We start from the raw sequence: 15,536 nt of genomic DNA on the forward strand, positions 1-15,536 counted from the left end.
GATAACATTTCTTCTCTTTCCTTTGGTAACTTAAAATACTGCCTTAAAGACTGGCTGTAAATTTCTGCTGACCTTCTACCCCCATGAAAAGTTAGATTTTTTTTCACTGAAGAACACTTTCCTTAGAAATATGTGAAACAGGGAAGGGAAAGAAGAGATAAAATCCTAATGGAAAATATTTCAGATTTAGACAAACAACCCCAGACTGGGTAGTTTTCATGGTGGTGCTGAGGGAAAAGGGTAGATCTCTGACCAAAACATTCTTCTCTAATAAATGTATTCAGAAATTCATGGCTATAATTCTGTTGTAATGAATGGAGGAGGGAGAGGTATATCGCTTTCCAACAAGCTGGAGTATGTGTACATCTCAGCCCTTTCTTCCCTACTTATCTGGGGCAAGGTGTCTTAAGGACCAGCTAGCAGTGATGAGGAAGATAATTAATTGAGACAATTAATGCTCACTGTGCTGAGAGAGACACATTTTACTAATATCACATCCTCTGTCCCAGTTGATCAGGATGCTGGATTTTAATCCACTTGCTGTTTGCCCTTGGAACCCTTTTCTTCATCTTCTGCCTTTTTAATTTTTTGTAAGCATGTAGTACTCTGCACAATGGCCACCCACCCTGATCAGAGACCTTTATTACAACTTAATTAAAATTGTGAATTAATAATACTCCATAAGGGCTCCATTCCTCTTTTTGTGTATGTGTAATATGCTCAGACCAGCTGGGAGAATCCCTACAGCAAGTAATCCAGAAGGTTTTTCAGGTGACCACAAGCCAGTCTCTGTTCTTCACAGATGCTACCAAGCCTTTTTTTCAGAGGATGTTCCTGCCTTCGATGAACATTCTTGCAAATACAAGTTCACTGACTGGGGATGGATGTCCCAGCTCCACAGAATTTTACTCTTTAAAAGAGGCACCCATTTAACTGTATAGGACTGGATATTAACAGCACCTTCTTAAAATGATCCGACATCCAAGAGACTAGGAAGAACAGCAGTACATAGCAGAATTAATCAGAACATCCAGAAGTGAGAATGAATGTTGGTTAACAACAACAACAGAAAAGTCTAAGGGGAAAGAAATCTCTCATCTCCTGTTCTCTCCCACCCATGCTCTACAGCTGTCCCCTGGCAGCCACTGACCAGCTGTCTTCTCTCTCACATGCAACTGTAAATCACTGCCAGAGGCAAGGTGAGGAGGTGCAAGCACTGCCGCTGGAATGGCTGGTTAGCCTGCAGATCAGAGCAGCTGGCTGGTGGCTACAGGAATGGACAGGGCACTGTGGGAGGTCAAGCTAGGGAGATTTATCATTTAAAAAAAAACCACTCCCACAAACCAGAGCTGAGAGTGAAGGACAAAAGAGAAGGGAAGAAGAAAAAAAAAAAAAAAAAAGAAAAGAAAAGGAGAGAGATGCCTCCTTTCCAATTCAGGTCTGCACTCATCAACTCTGGGATCCTCCACTCCTAACTTGTTCTTGTTCTCTTGATGACGCAGCCACTTTGAACTAGTAGACAGCAATAGCAACACAGGATGCAAACAAAGCATGTACAATACAAGACGTGTTGTAAAAATGAGACCAACCCAAAGCAGCCCCTGACTATATTTAGGATTACTATAATTGATTTTTTTCCTTCCTTGACTCCAGGGTTAGCACAGGAATAGAATGGCCCTGACGTCAGAGCAGCCTCAGAATCACTCATCACCTCATCTGAAGGCAGCTGCTACATCTGCTCTGAATCTGTCAGACCGACCTCTATGAGCTCTCCTCCTTCACATGAGGTTAGACATGAACTAGGGGTACCAGCAATAACCCCATCACACAAATACTGCTACCCTTCTACATCTTCTAGCGTGAGCTTTTCTCCTAGCACCCTTCTACATGCTTTGCACTTTTGCAGCATAAAACAGCCAGAGCAAATAAAATCTCAAAACTGACCATGTGAGTGGACTATGCAGGATGCTTCAGGGAAACAGGCACAAGCACCATTTCAAATGCAAGCATTTCTCAGGCATATGCAGAAGTACACATGCATTTTTGTTTGCTGCAGAATAATACAGCTCTCCGATCTTCAGAAAGGGAACACCAGAAACCAGCTAGTAAGTTTGCTAGACAAAATTCATCCAAAGGAAGGACTTCATTCATTCCTTTCAAGACTACGAATCTATTCTGGAAACAAAACTTGGCATACGTGACCTTTAAAAAGTTCATCTCATTTAAAATAAATACCATTTAGAAAGTCTGCCTTGATAAAAGGTTCAAAAATCTTTTGCATAACAGTCTTGACAGCAACCAACCATTCAGCTGTTGTTGTTTATCTACTTTGCAGTATGTTGGCATACCACAAAAGTTTCAGTAATTTCAATTTAGGTGTAGCTGACCATTCCTCTCCTTCATTTCCATTCAGTTTGACAAGCCTGGAGTGACCTGTCACACATCACAAATAACAAACTGCTTGAAGACTGCAATGGAAACCTCAAGAATGTCTCTGGAAGATAATTCTGAGTGGTTAACTCACATCACCCAACAAACAAGTTCATAAACAGAAAATGGCTAAGTTTCCTTACAGTCATCTGTTCTCACCAGCTTCCTTGCCCCAGTGATACCACAACTGGAGGATCTGTGAGAAGGGAAAGTAAATTACATTAAGTTAATATTTTCAGAGTATCCTCTCACCTTCATGGCTTTCACAGCCTGGGATCCAGAGTAATCAAATTCCCCTGCCTGACCGATCGACAGGCCCCCGGATCCTAGAATGAGTACTTTGGAGACCTAGAAGTGTCAAAGAGCAGGAAAAAAAGTCAGTCCTATTGTAGTGGATGTTGAAATGAACAGAGACTGTGCATCACTGAAGTCTCAAATTACAAAATATATGTTCTAAAAAGAGAAGAAAATTCACCTCCAAAACCACTGGTTTACTTCTAAGAAAGTTTCTACTGGACTTCTACGTATCTCTGGTTAGAGAAACACATGACGTGCAAAGGGCATACAACAAATGTGCTAATTATATCATGTGCTTACAGACAACCATGGTTCACTTTGGCTGCCTGCAAAGCCCAGCTGCCTTCTAAGATAGCAAAACTGTATGAAATTCAGCTCACACTAGGAATTTCGGTTATTTGCTAAGCAACAGAGCATCAACATTATGCTGCTGGCACAAAATCTCATGGTCAGATTATCCCAGGGCACTTCATATACTGCTATGAGAATACCTTTCTTGGAAGAACTACAAAGAAAAATACATGAAACATCTGATCTTAAAACTTTCTCAAAGAAAAGGGAGTTAATAACACAAGAGATGCCTGATGACTGAGACAGGCAGCTGACAGGCCTTTTGTAAAAGGGAAGCCTCCTTTGACTTCCATGGTTGCTTTTTGTGCCATTTTGAACCATGGGTTCAGTAGGAGTTAACACAATCCCAGCCTCACTGACAGGCATGAATAATTAGTATCTTGTACACTGACCTGCACTCTGCAAGTTGTCTCTCCAGCCTTGGGCAGGACTGAGGAAATGGTAGCACCTTTCCCTTTCTTAACCAGTGAAATAAATGAATCAAACAGGAACTAGGAAAAATAACCACATGTATTGAATCACCAAATTGGAACTAAATAAATACCAAGCAAAGAAGGTAAAAACAGGTAATTTGTGGGCTCAAGCTATCAACTCTGCTCTGCTGCCTTCAGAAGGTAGACTCAGGGAAGAGATTATTATTGTTTGAAATTTATTTAACAATTTTGACATATCTGACAAAGCTGCGTTCAAGAAAGTGAGGTCATATCAGGAAGAAAACACATATCGATCATGTCTGTATGCTCTGCTTGTGTATAGCTGGCAGTGTAATTAATAAAGATGCATTAAATACTAAAATACAGAAGAGCATACACTTAACTAGCTCAAGGGAACCATCCGGAATAGAGCCTGCTACAGAGCTGGGATATGAACAGGTATATCTAAATATGAGTTGTGTTAAATCAGCGTCATCCTTCCAGTGGAAATGCCAGAGCAGCTTTGAGAAAAGTGTTCTCCAGCCAGGCCAGGCAGGGGAGGCAGCATGACCATCATCGGCATGCAGGCAGATACATGCAGCGGGACAGGCTTCCCACCTGACACCACACTTGCAGAGCTTCTGCCCACACAGCCCCTGAAGCTGGCTGCTGGAAATTACCTACAGAAGGAGTACGGACAGGTCCTGCAAGCCTATCAAGATAGGCACCGCGTTATCAAACTCATCCCAGCAGTGGGAGTACACAGACATGGAAAAGACACAGCTGAGGGATGTTTTGAGTTCTCCAAGATTCACTAGTCAATCAGATTGCTATGAAACTTCTTGATATCAAGAGATTTACTTGCAGGTTTAATCAACATCACCAAATTAAGATTAAATAAACACTTCTACGTATTCTTCCATCTTCCTCTCTCAAGAAATGCTAAATAGTTTATTTATGTTCAGACATGCCTCCTCTGCCTTCCATATCCCCTGTTGCTGCTTAGTCATACTCTGTGACTACGCAACCAGTTGTTACAGAATTTGTGCGAAGTCACAGATGGGGGATTAAAATTTCATTTCACTTAGGAGAACCAGAGTGAGAAAGTGTGAATTCATTTACATAACTCTACAGTAATTATAAAATTTGAAAGTGGAACTAAAATGTATTAGAAAGTTAATTATTTTATTACAAAGCATCTGGCTAGTATTTTTTCTGTTAAAATAAATCCTTTTCCTTTTGCAATCACCCCAGGTACAAGAGATTTGAGCCTGATCCTGCAAAGGCTTACACACTTCAGTAACTGCCAACACACAGATAATCCCACCAGGACTCAAAGCATACACATCATATGAATGGAATCATTGATCCAGAGCATACAGAAGTCAATAGACACCTTGCTGCTGATTGTAATTAGCTGCGGATCAAGCTAAGCAGACACAAGCCTACGCATGACTGGGCCCTCTGTTAGGATCCCGACATTTCCAAACCCAAGATGTAGGACCATCTTCAACATAAAGACTTGCCACTGTAGCTGGTACGTATCTACACTCCCTAGGCCACTTGAAAGCAAGCCCAGATCAGCTCTCATACAATACCTCTGTGTCCCTTGGCCCAGGATTTGCCTCTGGGTAGAACTGCGCTGTGAAAATCGGTCTGGTCTCATGCATAATTCCCTGCAGGAATGAAAATTATTTTCTTAGACACCTCCTTGCAAGCAAGCAAGCGAATAGAAAGCCACGCCTTATCCCTGTAAGCACTGAAGGCCAAAGAACTGGCACGTTTCTTTGGGCAACCAAACTGACATCCATTTCATTCCCAGTCTTCAAACAATGTCTTATCCAAAGACTCACTGAGCCTCTTCCTCTTCTGCTAATGCTCCAGCGCTTGTGTAACCCACTGAGCTGTGCATGGATGAGAAGCATAGTGGAGATATCACCTTCACTACAACAGCAAACACTACCAAGTTGTAAGCACTTCACAGAGCAGATATGCTAGTCTCCCTCCCGAGGAGGGACCAGGCAGAGAAGAAAAACATGCATAGCAAGAACAGATCACCTTGGACAAGGCTGTTACAGCATGAATAGTTTTACCATCCTGATCTGGTTGGTTCTGTCACAGGAAAAATGGATTTTGGTTGTGCTCTTGATTTCCATAACTTGCTTCAAATACTGACACAGGGCTTTGCACACAATCTCTGCCCTGGGTGGATTGTTTTCAGGGCTGTGATGAAGTGGGACCACTGCTCTGGACAAACAATAGCTACGAAGGACCTAAACTGAGTTTGGAGACAGTGCTTGTAGTTTCAGTTGGAGCCAGGAAAAACAGACTTCTCATTTGCATGGCCTAATAGCACCAAGCAGCGTGGTCCAATGGAAGACTACCCTATAGCTGTCATTGCTCACAGCCCCCAATTCCAGATGGAGGTAGAGAACTCCATCAAGAGGGAATCCAGGAAAAACTGGTTCTGATACAACCTGCTTCCCTTAGGAATGGACAAAGGAGTCCCAACAGCTAACATAGAGCAAAAGTGCCATCTCTGCCAGTGCCCAGCGTAGGATGCTGGGATAAGACAGGGATGAGAGATGAGCTACTGGCCACAGTTGATCCATTATGGCATGAGTTTCTCCCCTCACAGTAAAGAATGTCATCAGTTTGTCACATTTTCCCTGAATGCTCATGTTACTTCTAGTTACATACATATATCTTCTAAAAATATTCACTCCATGGCTCGTCAGTATTTGGAAACCTGTGTTGGCTCTGTCCAGCTGTGATGGCTCAGGTCAGCCAAAAGAAATTGTTTTTTCTTTTTCAAACAGAGGAATGCAATAGACTGCACAAGAGCCCATCCAGCCCTGTTCCTGTTTGTGCGTACCATGCTAGAACAACATGTCTCCTTGTCTCTCTGCCTGTGAAGGTTTAGGAGACTGATGCTGCTTTCAGCCTCACAGAAATGATCCTTTAGTTCACATAGAAGAATGTCATGCTTCTAGATCCAGAAGGCTCGTGTCCAGAATTATCACCTACTTTATGCAAAAGCACCATCACTCTTGCCTCCAATCTTTAGCTAAAGCAAACATGAAAGGCCTGGGGATGAGAGGGTTCTGTTTGTCAACACAGCTAACACAAAGTCATTTCAAAAATTGAACAAAACAGCTGTAATTTTTTTGCATTAATATTTTCTTTGGTAATATTTGTCTCTTTTTAGGTATGTGTGCAAAGATAAAGAAAACAGCAACTGACAAAGAAAACTTATTCTAAAATCATTAGCTGGAAAGTATTGTTCCTTGATCCCGTGAAGTATAGTCAGGATATGCCAGAACAGGACTATTCAATTTGCCAGACTTGATGTGGGGCATTTATACAAAACAACAGAGAAGCATATTTCCGTGGAGTAAATTTCATTTGAAAATACCTTTTTTTCAATGATTTTCTAATAAATAACAAGACTTTACTGACTTGCACAACACTGGGCCTAATGGACAAGATTTGAAATAGGCAATTACAAAGCCTGCTATCTGTCTCAATATTTGCCTGACTTTGTCAAAACTGAGCTGTGGGGTATTGTTTTCCTTCCTACGCTTCTCCCTGTTCAGCTGTGAATCTTCACAAGTCAGGCATTATTGATTTTTTTTTCCCCTACATGGACATCACTTGACATTGGACTTCTACCCTAGATCCTGCAAGTTGCTCTCCTGAGGCAACTGACTCTTTCCCTCATGACTTTAGTTCCTGGAATTCTATTTACAGTAACATACCAAATTAATAATATTCCTTTTCTGTGCTGGGCAACGCTGAACCAACACAACAAAACAGTGACACAGGGTAGCACACCTGTGGCACAAGCCCTAAGACAACAGTAACTGAGTGAGCACCACTAATGGTAGGGAAATCACAGAAGACAGACAGCTGTTCAAGGGAAATCATGTCACTGTTGCAATCCTACACTCTGGGCTAGTATGGAAATCATGGTAGTGGCTCACCCCTTTTTGGCCCGTAAGGCAGGACCTCAAGTAAAGCACATGGTCAGATCATCAAGTTTAGTTCTGATAACTAATTGTAATCTGATAGCAAGCTTCAAGGAGGTGAAATAAAGTGAGAAAGTCTTCACTCACTAGCAGCTGCTACATGCAGGTAGCTGGAAAGCATGAGCTCACCTCATTTGTTTGATCGTTGGCATTCACAAAGAGAGGTTTCCAGCCAGCTGGGAGGGTAGAGCTGTCAATGGCATAACCATGGTTCTGAGCAGTGATGACAGCCTGTCCATTCACTGCATTCAGGACAGGCTGGTTCTGTCCTCTGAAAGAGAAAGGATCAGAGAACAGAGGATGGAAGCGCCAGATGCATCCAAATGCCACAATTAGGAAGAGCTGATAACTGGGGGACTATACACAGCAGTTCAATAGTAGCTGTTCAATCCTGGCAGCCAACCTCAAAATGATAAATCCTAGGAGAAATTCTGCTATCTTTCAGTTTGAATGGGTTCAATTACATCAAATACTTTTAAAACACCCTCAAAAAAAGTAATGCATGACATGACAATTTAAATTAAAGGCAAGAAGGATGGCTGAAATGAAGAAGTAATGCTACTGACATGCTAGCTCCCATTAAGGCAGTTCAGAAGCAAAGCACTGCTGCTCGGCAATGCTGAGCTGGTCTATATGGGCCCTGGGAAGCTGAAGAGCTACCGCACCTGTTGGCCATCTGCATCTTGTAGGAAGTAGCTCCAGCTGCTATTCCAGTGATTAGATTCCCCATGCTAATTCCAAACAAGGGCTCTGGCCGATTGCTCTCCAGGACCTAAAATGAATAGGTATTCAAGAGATACTGAGGTGTTCAGCAATTCCACCATAAATCATGCTAGTTCACTCACAGCAGCCACACAGATGTAGAAAAAAGCTGAATACAAGGGCAGCATCAGCCTATAAAGGGAAGTTTCCTCCTCTCCTTTGCTTCACAGGCAAGGCTTAGAGCACCACTTGATGTCTCTGTCCACTCAAGGGGAACAAGCAATGATACTCTGCACACAGCCATTTAGCGTGCAACACTATTTCAAATCAGAGCACTGTGAAATCAGTTCTTTTGTAAGGTCACAGAGGTCCTGAAAGAGCACAGGGTACTTCCAAGACACTGGTAAGGCAATCATGGTAATCATGTTTACTATGCATCATTCACCAAGGTCTGTACAGCTTCATTGTAACTACTAGTCTGGAGAGGGCTCCCAGTGGGCTAAAATGAGGAATATCCAGGCAGCTGAAATGACGGAATGACATTTATTCCATAACATGTTAGTACAACCAACTGTTTAGATTCCAAGCACTTTAAAAAAAAAAAAAAAAAAAAAAGGCAAATAAACAAAAATAAATCGGCCTACGGCTATTACACTGTACCTTTCTGACATTCTGAATCACCTCCTGGGCCTTCATAGGATCCCCTGGACCTCCAGAAATTATGAGACCATCATACTCCATGCTGGTGAAATCATGATCCCATGGAACCAAATGCACTTCTGCACCTCGCTAGGAAAAAAACCAAGGGAACAAGAAATGAGGGGAGGAGGGGAACAAATGAATTTGTGTCAAGAGGCTGTACATATGCTCTGTCTCAGAGATTGAGTTTGGATTTCAGTCATCACTTTGTCAGGAAAATAATGGGGCTTCTCTCCACTATCTGACCAGATTATTTTCACAAAACTGGTAGAGTTAGTATCTTTGAGTCACCTCAGTGTTGTTCAAGTTTGAAATTTGCTAGGGAGATCAAAACTTACTAATGGAATGTAAAATAAGTGTGTATGCACACATGTAAAATATGTTCACGTTTACACGGTGCATTCATCCTAACTGCTAAATTAGAGCTTCACAGTTTCATTCTGTAACATGCCAGAAATAGTCCTGCACATCAAAAATGGCACAAACATCCACATAAACTAAAAAAGGGAAACAGGGAAACCCTGTACATCTAAAGAATGAGAGGACACCGCCTTCATTCCTCCTGCATGGCTAAAGAAGTGAGGACTGCTACATCACTGCACTAACAACAGGAAAAATTTTTCACAGAATCATAATGTTAAAGAATAACTCAGGAGGTCATCTGGTCTAATCCCTGCTCAAAGCAGGGGTAATTTCAACTTTAGGGCAGGTTGCTGAAGGCATTGATCAGTTGAATTTTTAATATCTTCCAGGGCAGACATTCCACAATTTCTTTGGGCCTGTTTCATCCATTCACCATCCTCACTGCAAAATTTTCCACCCAATTTATTTTTTTGTTACAATGTTGGGTTGACCTTCCTTCATTGTCCTTTACAGAAGCTGTGTCTTGGCTTTTTAAAACTTGCCTTTTAGGAATTCTTCTCATGGCTGAGAGGCTGCTGCTGCACAGATCGTCTTCCTTATCCCCTCAATACAGTGTACCAAGTTCAGAAAACACCTCCCCGTCCATACAGAATCATCCTAAAAATTCTACCTCATTTTAGGAGGGCAACTGCTACTAGAATGGATGTGTCCAGGCAGAGGGAAGGCTAGTGAGTACAGACGAGGCTCTTACCAAAGCAAAACAAGAGGTGAAGGACATAAAGCACTGACCTACCTTTACTAGCAGACGGATAACGTTGTGCTTCAACCCACAGTCAACAGCTACAACTTTAATTGGATTCCCTCTTCCATAAACCTTGACTTCCTATAAGAAGGCAGACCATGCTGTAAATTACTTGTAAATTATTCTGTCCTCAAAACACAGGGAAGATGGGTAGCAGAAAAACTTTTCACCAACATGTAGCAACCGGTACTTAACAATCAGTTTACATGGAAATCTCCAGAAGTACTTCAGACATTAGCGCTTCCTTCATTTTTCTGTGAAAGTAGAAGTTATAATGCTCTTTTATATACTTTTGATTACAGCAGTAATAGCAATTCCTAAGAAATCACTTGTTTCCATAGCTAATAAGCTTTCTTTCTGTGTTTCACCTCACTGGCAGTGAAGCAGCAAGCCAGTTCTCACAGATTATTGAGTCCAAGAGAAACATGAGATACACAGTGAGAGATTTTCAGCTGAAGTTAAGTCATCCTGCTGATGCCAGTGGTGCAAGGCTACTTCACACCAGCTACAGATCCATCACATTAACATGACTGACCCTTCAGTCACAGTAAGACCAAAGCATAGCACAGCTGGAGATACCCTATGAGTGACCTCCAATGCATCACAACAGTATAGACCAGGCCAAGCATGTCACTGAGCATGACCTGTGTTCATGTGGACCTGACAGTTTTACATATCAGACAACACTTTTTTTTTCCAGCTGCTGTTCCTTCACCCATCCCACAAAGTAAATTGTCACCAGTCCCAAATCTGGACTATTATGCTTTGTGCACCCACTTGTCCACTGGCCACAACCAGCATGGAAGAGAATAAAGTCAAACCACCATAAGCTGTATGGGCCTTGACACTGCAACATGCAGACATGCTGACAGACAGCTGTAGCACTGATGGAAGGCTGTTTGTGGACAGCTTCTTTCTGAAGCTTGCTGGATAGTTTTTTGCTTGTTACATGACCGCAGTTAGCACCAGGCTGGGATGTTATTCATCAATAAGTGCATAAGGCAGCCTTCTTTCTTCTAAAATCAAACTATTCCTACCTTCATTTATGCTCAGCTTCTGAAAGCTGATACTGATAGGTGCACTTGACCCAAAGTGGCTTTTCTCTTGTGCAACACACCACTGGGAAAAAAAGGTCTTTTTTTTTTGGTTTGGGTTGTTTGTTTTTTAAACAAAGTAACTCCCTTTTAATCAGCTTCCCTGGCATTCATATTCCACAGCTGGTCCTCTTTATGAAAATATGCTGAAATCCATGCTCAATATGCCTGGTGTGGGGTGACAAACTGAATCTTTTCATAGGCAGATTATGACCAGCCAGAAGGAAAGATATCCTCTCTACAGGGAACTCCAGATTAAGTTTATTAGCAGAATATTACAACTCCTGCCTCTGTGTTAGCCTAACTCTGTCCTTGTTTGAAATGTTATCTTTCCAAAGATTGTGATGAAGAGATTTTGGGGATGCAAGAGCACTTCCTATGTGAGGACAGCTCTGATTATCACTGGGAGTGACTTACTGCCATGTCAGGCACAAGGATGGAAGAGATGGGGTGCAAGGAGCCACCTCCCTTCACTACAAGGCTTCAAGCTGCAACATGTGAACCACCAATAATCCACCTCTGAGGACATAACACAGAGCCAGTAGTGTCACCACTGATGTAGCGACTCCTGCTGTATAATGCAGATTTTTTGTATCAGAACGTACTTTGTAGTTCAAGCTACATAATCAGATGGCAAAGTACCTCACAATCCCTTTTTGATAATTAATAGAACGGAAATCACATTGAAACTGGGTCTTGTTAGATCACCTAAGGTTTCTGATATGAATCTGTGCCTGACATCAAATACAACAATATCTTCACAGTCACCAATACGCAAGTGGATTCTACTTCCAGAGTCCATGGTAGAACTGTATTACTGCACAGGAATTGTATGGGTCTTCTACTGGCTGTCCTTCTGGCTTCTGGGAGATGGATTTCAAAAATCTCAAGAAAATCAAGGCGTTCAGTTCTCACAGAAGCTAACTTAGTGTCATGTGCCAGAGTCCCTTCAGAAAAATTCACCCTCCTTTTTAAAAAGGTTTTTGGACACCCATCAGTTTTTGATAACATCCATCCTTAAAAAGCTGTAAAACATTATGAAGCAAACATCTCCCTCAAATTTTCTCCTTGGCTGTTCTAATGGTCAGAGGGAGTTGTGGGGCAAAACTGCTCTGAGGTAACTTAATTACCTCACTCTCAAAACTCTTCCCTGTCCAGTTAATTAGGCTATGATTTGTTACAACCTGTCCTTCAGCAGAGAGACTAATTTTAGGTGTTGCTGTCTTCACATCCTTCTCCCCCACTTCTCACACTTCCAGTTCCTCTGTACTGCAGAGCACTGACCCTTGCATCTGGCCGAAAGTATGTCTAGACAGAAACCAAACTGGGAACTGGATCAGGGAACTGTTAAAATATATTGCTTCTAAAGTCAGAGGATTTCCCTTATCTGTTCACTGCACAGCCTATAAGAAACTGTCCCGGTCTGAAAGGATGATGTGGAAAGGCTGTGAGCCAGCAGTCAGGAAGAGTCAAACTCCTGCTGGCAATAGTGCTGAGAACAAAACGAGTACGTGGGGCTGTATGTGCGACTAGAAATTACTTTTAGCTTCAAGTGGTGAAATACCTCTCTGCTCGGGGACCCTGACCATCACATGCATCAAAAGAAAACAACAAAAGTTTCTGCAAAATACTGGCACTTTTCTATATTCCCTGCCCTGTATAGGCAATGTTAGCAAATGAAGTCTATACCACTAGCATCTAAAAGATGTGGGGTAAAAAATAATAATAATAAAAAAATCAATCAGTCCTAATGTACAATTGATAAGTAGATTTCGGATCATACTATATCTCTATTTACATGAAAATAGCTGTTTGGCAACAGATAGACTATCATGTCCAGCAATTACCAACACTGAACAGCTTACTTCATTTTCAGCTTTATTTGCGATGTTGCTTTTTAAGCCTATAAAATGAAGTTATAAACATAATGAGACCACCAAAGCTCCGTTAATCTTATTATATCTCCCTTTTAGAAGCTATTTTCAGCCTCTTTACAGTAATTCTGTCTTAGTAATTGCAGAGCTTAGCATCAGCAACCTTACCTATTTCTGAGTTATTGCTCGAAGTGGCTCCACCTGCGTCTTGCAATCATAGATCACAACCTCAATAAGCAATTGCCATCCTTCTGTGTAGCAACAAGGCCCTGACTCAAAATACAGTGGAGGTATTGGCATGAATTGGTGAGGTCACCAAAGGTGAGATTTGCAAGACAGCCTATATATTTCAATGGCATCCCAGGTAAATCCACACCTGGATGGAGACCGCACTTCAAATTCCCAGCTGTTCACTGACCAGTTAGTTCTGGACTGCTTCTCACTCACACCACTAGCACACCAGCTTATGTGTAGAACTATTTGCAGAACTATTCCAGAGCCTCACTGATCTTGGAGCTGCAAACACCACAGTAAGCACGGAATTTGTAAAAGGGACTCATTCTCTCAGTTCTCACTTCAACCAGTGGGATTGAGTACCCAAGGCATTCTTAATCCCACAACTAAATCCCCATAGGGTCCACAGTTTAAGACATTAGCCCCTGTGTTGGTACAAGAACAGTTACTGTTCTTAGTATGGGTCTGGTTTCCTACAACCTCATGATTTATAATGTTTTTCTCAGCTTGTGGTTGAGCAAGTTTGCATGCCCAGCTAACAAAGTACAAAATTAACTGCTGTTTTGTACATGTCTATAGACAAAGCAGCTAATACTAGTAATACTAGATTCAGGGGATTCTTAACTTGGTCTCTTTTAGAAATATCTTCTGGAATCACCTCAACAAAATTATGCCTGAACACAGATTATCAAATATTATTGTGACCTTTCCTGAAATTTATACAAGGAAAGCAACCATTCTTGTTATTAATTCTTCTTGTGTTTGAAAATGTCCACCATATAATAGGTCTAACTGTATTCTCAATACTTCTCAATCCTGTCTTTTAACACATAATCCTCTGAACAAAGCACTGTTCAGGCCACATTCAGTTCAACACAGCTCATTTTACATCTTCAGCACTGCACCTGAGAAGCCATGGGGACTCTACAAGGATGATGTTGAGAGGACAGTCCTGCAAAAGTATGGAAAAGTCCCCAGATTGTTTGTTTAGAAAGACTGGATGATCCCCAAAGCAAACGGGGAGCAGTTACAACCTGGAGTATACAGCCCTGGGACTACAGAAGAACTTCTCACCTTTGTTGAAACTTCTGCAATTAAGTTTTGCTTATTTGGGTCTGTAAACTCCATGGGTTGACCTTCAAATTCAATCTTCCCAAGTACTGTGCCCTGTGGAAATACACCAGTAAACAAAAACCATGAGCAAAGGAGAAGCTGTGAACACTGGGACAAGGTGCTGACAGGCACAGCAACTGGAACAGATGTTTACGGATAGTTTCTTGGTGAGTTATAACCATTTCTAGCATCTTCAGAAGTTTATGAGCTTTCCTTGGTATCAAAAATCTGTTTAAAATCCTTCATTCAAGGGAGAGGCATTGTCAGCAATAAAATTTGTCAATAGGCAGTTTTTTGGCAAGGTGTCTAGTGACAGTAAAATGGGTTGCCTTCCAAGAGGATCAGAATTCAGATCCCAGAATAACTGTTACATAGATGTGGGAGTAATCCACAAAGCAGTGGGAAGCTTCTTGGTTTTGGAAACCCACTGTGAGGTCTTCAGCCACCTCCTGTGGATAGCCACAAGGCAGCAGAGCTGGTGCAAGGCAAAGCTGTGTAGGAGGCAGGTCAGTACAGCTGTTTTCTGAATAAGCTGTTAAAAAAAAAAAAAAAAATCACCTCCAGAAAGCTCTACTCTTTATTGCTGTTACCACATTGCAGAAGCTAGGACACTCTTGCTCTGCCAGCAGCATATCCTTCTCCACCTTCTACTCATTAAAGTTTTTGGTTAAAAAATCCCTGGTTTGGCTTTGGCCCACTCCTGGAATAAGTGGGATTAAGCTAGGGTTAACCTCTTCTCAGCATGGGGACAGAGTGTGCAACACAGAACTTTTCAAAGACAGACGTAAAACAGAGGAAGTAAAATGTTTTGTTGTAACTTTTAATGCATAACACTTTCATAATAAAACATGTTAAACTCTAGCATGCACACCAGAATAGCTCATTGGGTTTAGTGATGCTTCCATGAGATACTTCCATGGTTGTCCATACCTGAAGTATCCTTGCCATTTTCCTGGGGTAAGAAAGAGCCAGCATCTTGCACTGCCATGCATACTACTAAGGGTAAGTTTTAAAGACAGAATTTTGCTCTTAACAGTGGCTGACATCCTATCTCGAGTAGCACCTTACACCAAAAGCTGCTCTGGGCTGCTTTGCACGGAGCAGAGCTGGAAAGGTCAGCATCATCTTAAAGAAGT

General features: G+C 41.8%; 1 protein-coding gene across 1 annotated transcript in view; it reads right to left on the bottom strand.

Moving 5' to 3' along the window:
• The window catches only part of CPS1 (carbamoyl-phosphate synthase 1), a 99,984-nt gene that overhangs the window by 67,886 nt on the left and 16,562 nt on the right, over nucleotides 1–15,536 (bottom strand). Inside the window, exons 6-13 of the mRNA XM_005441511.3 lie at nucleotides 14,362–14,454; nucleotides 10,077–10,166; nucleotides 8,882–9,010; nucleotides 8,185–8,291; nucleotides 7,649–7,790; nucleotides 5,090–5,167; nucleotides 3,471–3,569; nucleotides 2,683–2,778 (exon numbers count right to left, since the gene is read on the bottom strand). Coding sequence (XP_005441568.2) covers nucleotides 2,683–2,778; nucleotides 3,471–3,569; nucleotides 5,090–5,167; nucleotides 7,649–7,790; nucleotides 8,185–8,291; nucleotides 8,882–9,010; nucleotides 10,077–10,166; nucleotides 14,362–14,454 — 834 coding nt within the window. The remainder of the gene's footprint in view (nucleotides 1–2,682; nucleotides 2,779–3,470; nucleotides 3,570–5,089; nucleotides 5,168–7,648; nucleotides 7,791–8,184; nucleotides 8,292–8,881; nucleotides 9,011–10,076; nucleotides 10,167–14,361; nucleotides 14,455–15,536) is intronic.

The sequence above is a fragment of the Falco cherrug genome, chromosome 8 (assembly GCF_023634085.1).
Source record: "Falco cherrug isolate bFalChe1 chromosome 8, bFalChe1.pri, whole genome shotgun sequence".
Classification (NCBI taxonomy): domain Eukaryota; kingdom Metazoa; phylum Chordata; class Aves; order Falconiformes; family Falconidae; genus Falco; species Falco cherrug.